This window comes from Balearica regulorum, chromosome 24 (assembly GCF_011004875.1).
Source record: "Balearica regulorum gibbericeps isolate bBalReg1 chromosome 24, bBalReg1.pri, whole genome shotgun sequence".
Taxonomy (NCBI): domain Eukaryota; kingdom Metazoa; phylum Chordata; class Aves; order Gruiformes; family Gruidae; genus Balearica; species Balearica regulorum.
Genome location: NC_046207.1, coordinates 305724 through 307424, shown reverse-complemented (window position 1 = coordinate 307424; position 1701 = coordinate 305724). Strand labels below are relative to the sequence as shown.

General features: G+C 43.9%; 1 protein-coding gene across 1 annotated transcript; it reads right to left on the bottom strand.

The window, feature by feature from the left end:
* On the bottom strand, positions 1 to 960 carry LOC104642717 (olfactory receptor 4D1-like). Its single transcript, XM_010311815.1, is given in 1 exon segment — positions 1 to 960. A coding segment is annotated over 1 exon segment (960 nt).
* Positions 961 to 1701: the final 741 nt, after the last annotated feature.

Sequence of the window (1701 nt, the reverse complement as noted above, 5' to 3'; positions counted from 1 at the left end):
CTAAGAAAGGAAGGACAGCTGTGAATTTCTCATTCTGAAGAAGATGTTGTTGAGTAATCTGTTAATGGCATTCTTCATCTCTGTGTTCCTCAGTGTGTAGATTATGGGGTTAAGCATTGGAGTGATGACTGTATAAAGAGATGACATGGCTTTGTCCACCACAAGCTTTTGGAACGGATGTGCATAGATGAAGATGCAGGGTACAAAATGGATGCTCACCACTGCAAGCTGAGCTCCACAAGTGGAAAAGGCTTTGTGCTTCCCCTCTGTGATATGTGTCCTGATTTTGACCAGGATGACAGCATATGAAACAACCAGGACAATGGAGATGAGGATTGTAAGCAGCCCACTGTTAGACACCATGAGTACCTCAACCACAAAGATATCTGTACAGGCCAGTTTGATTACCTGTGGGACATCACAGTAGAAATTGTCTAGAAAATTGGGTCCACAGAACGGCAACTGAGTGATCAGTGCTACCTGCACAATAGAATGAACAAACCCCCCTACCCATGCTCCTGCTACCAGCACGAGGAGAAAGTTGTGATTCATAATGTTTTGGTACTGCAAAGGTTTATGGAGTGCCACACAGCGATCCAGAGCCATCACTATGAGGAGGACGGCCACAGTGCCTCCTGTGAAATGGAAGAAAAACATCTGTGTAATGCATCCCTGAAAACTAATGGTCTTAACTTCAGACAGAAGGTCCTATAGCATCTTGGGTAGAGTCACTGAGGATTCACTGAGGTCTATGAAGGCTAAATTTCCCAACAAAAAGTACATAGGCTTATGGAGCTGTTGATCTGTGATTACTGTGGTGATGATGGTGACATTTCCAAGCCAAGTCATTGCATAGATTATGAGGAAAGTTATAAAGAGAACATACTGCAGCATGGCACTTTCAGTAAAACCAACAAGGAAAAATTTTTTCACAGTGGTGGTAGAATTCTCCTGCTCCATTGGTACCCTGTAACATACAATAAACAGAGATAACAACAGATTAACTAGTTGACCTTTTTATTCAGAAGAGACTATTTGATCTATTGTTATTCACCAAATATGATAGGTCACTGAATTTCTTCAGCTCTTTTGCTTGCAAAAGAGTTTGTGCCTGTAGAAATCCTCTTTGCACAACATCTTCCACCAAGTACTTGAAAATAGTCAGCCATAAGATGCATCTCATCTGACTCAAAACAGGAGGATTCAGTTCAGAATTTCTACACCTAAATTTACTTATCTGCATTCTAGGTGTCTTCATGTAAGCTATGCTTCTAATCGTTCATTGTAGCCAAAACAGGTAAGCATAATTTGACTAAATGTAGGGACTTGGTACCATTTTAGATGTCCATGCATAATCCATCTATAGTCACAGAGCTGAGAGAAGTGACACAGCATCTATGGAGCCAGCAGTGTGCTCTTATAGCCCAGAAAGCCAACCCTGTCCTGGGCTGCATCAAAAGAGGTGTGACGAGCAGGTCGAGGGAAGTGATCCTGCCCCTCTGCTCTCGCGAGACCCCACCTGGAGTACTGCATCCAGCTCTGGGGTCCCCAGTACAAGAGAGACATTGAGATGTTGGAGCGAGTCCAGAGGAGGGCCATGAAGATGATCAGAGGTCTGGAGCACCTCTCCTATGAGGACAGGCTGAGAGAGTTAGGCTTGTTCAGCCTGGAGAGGAGAAGGCTCCGGGGAGATCTAATTGC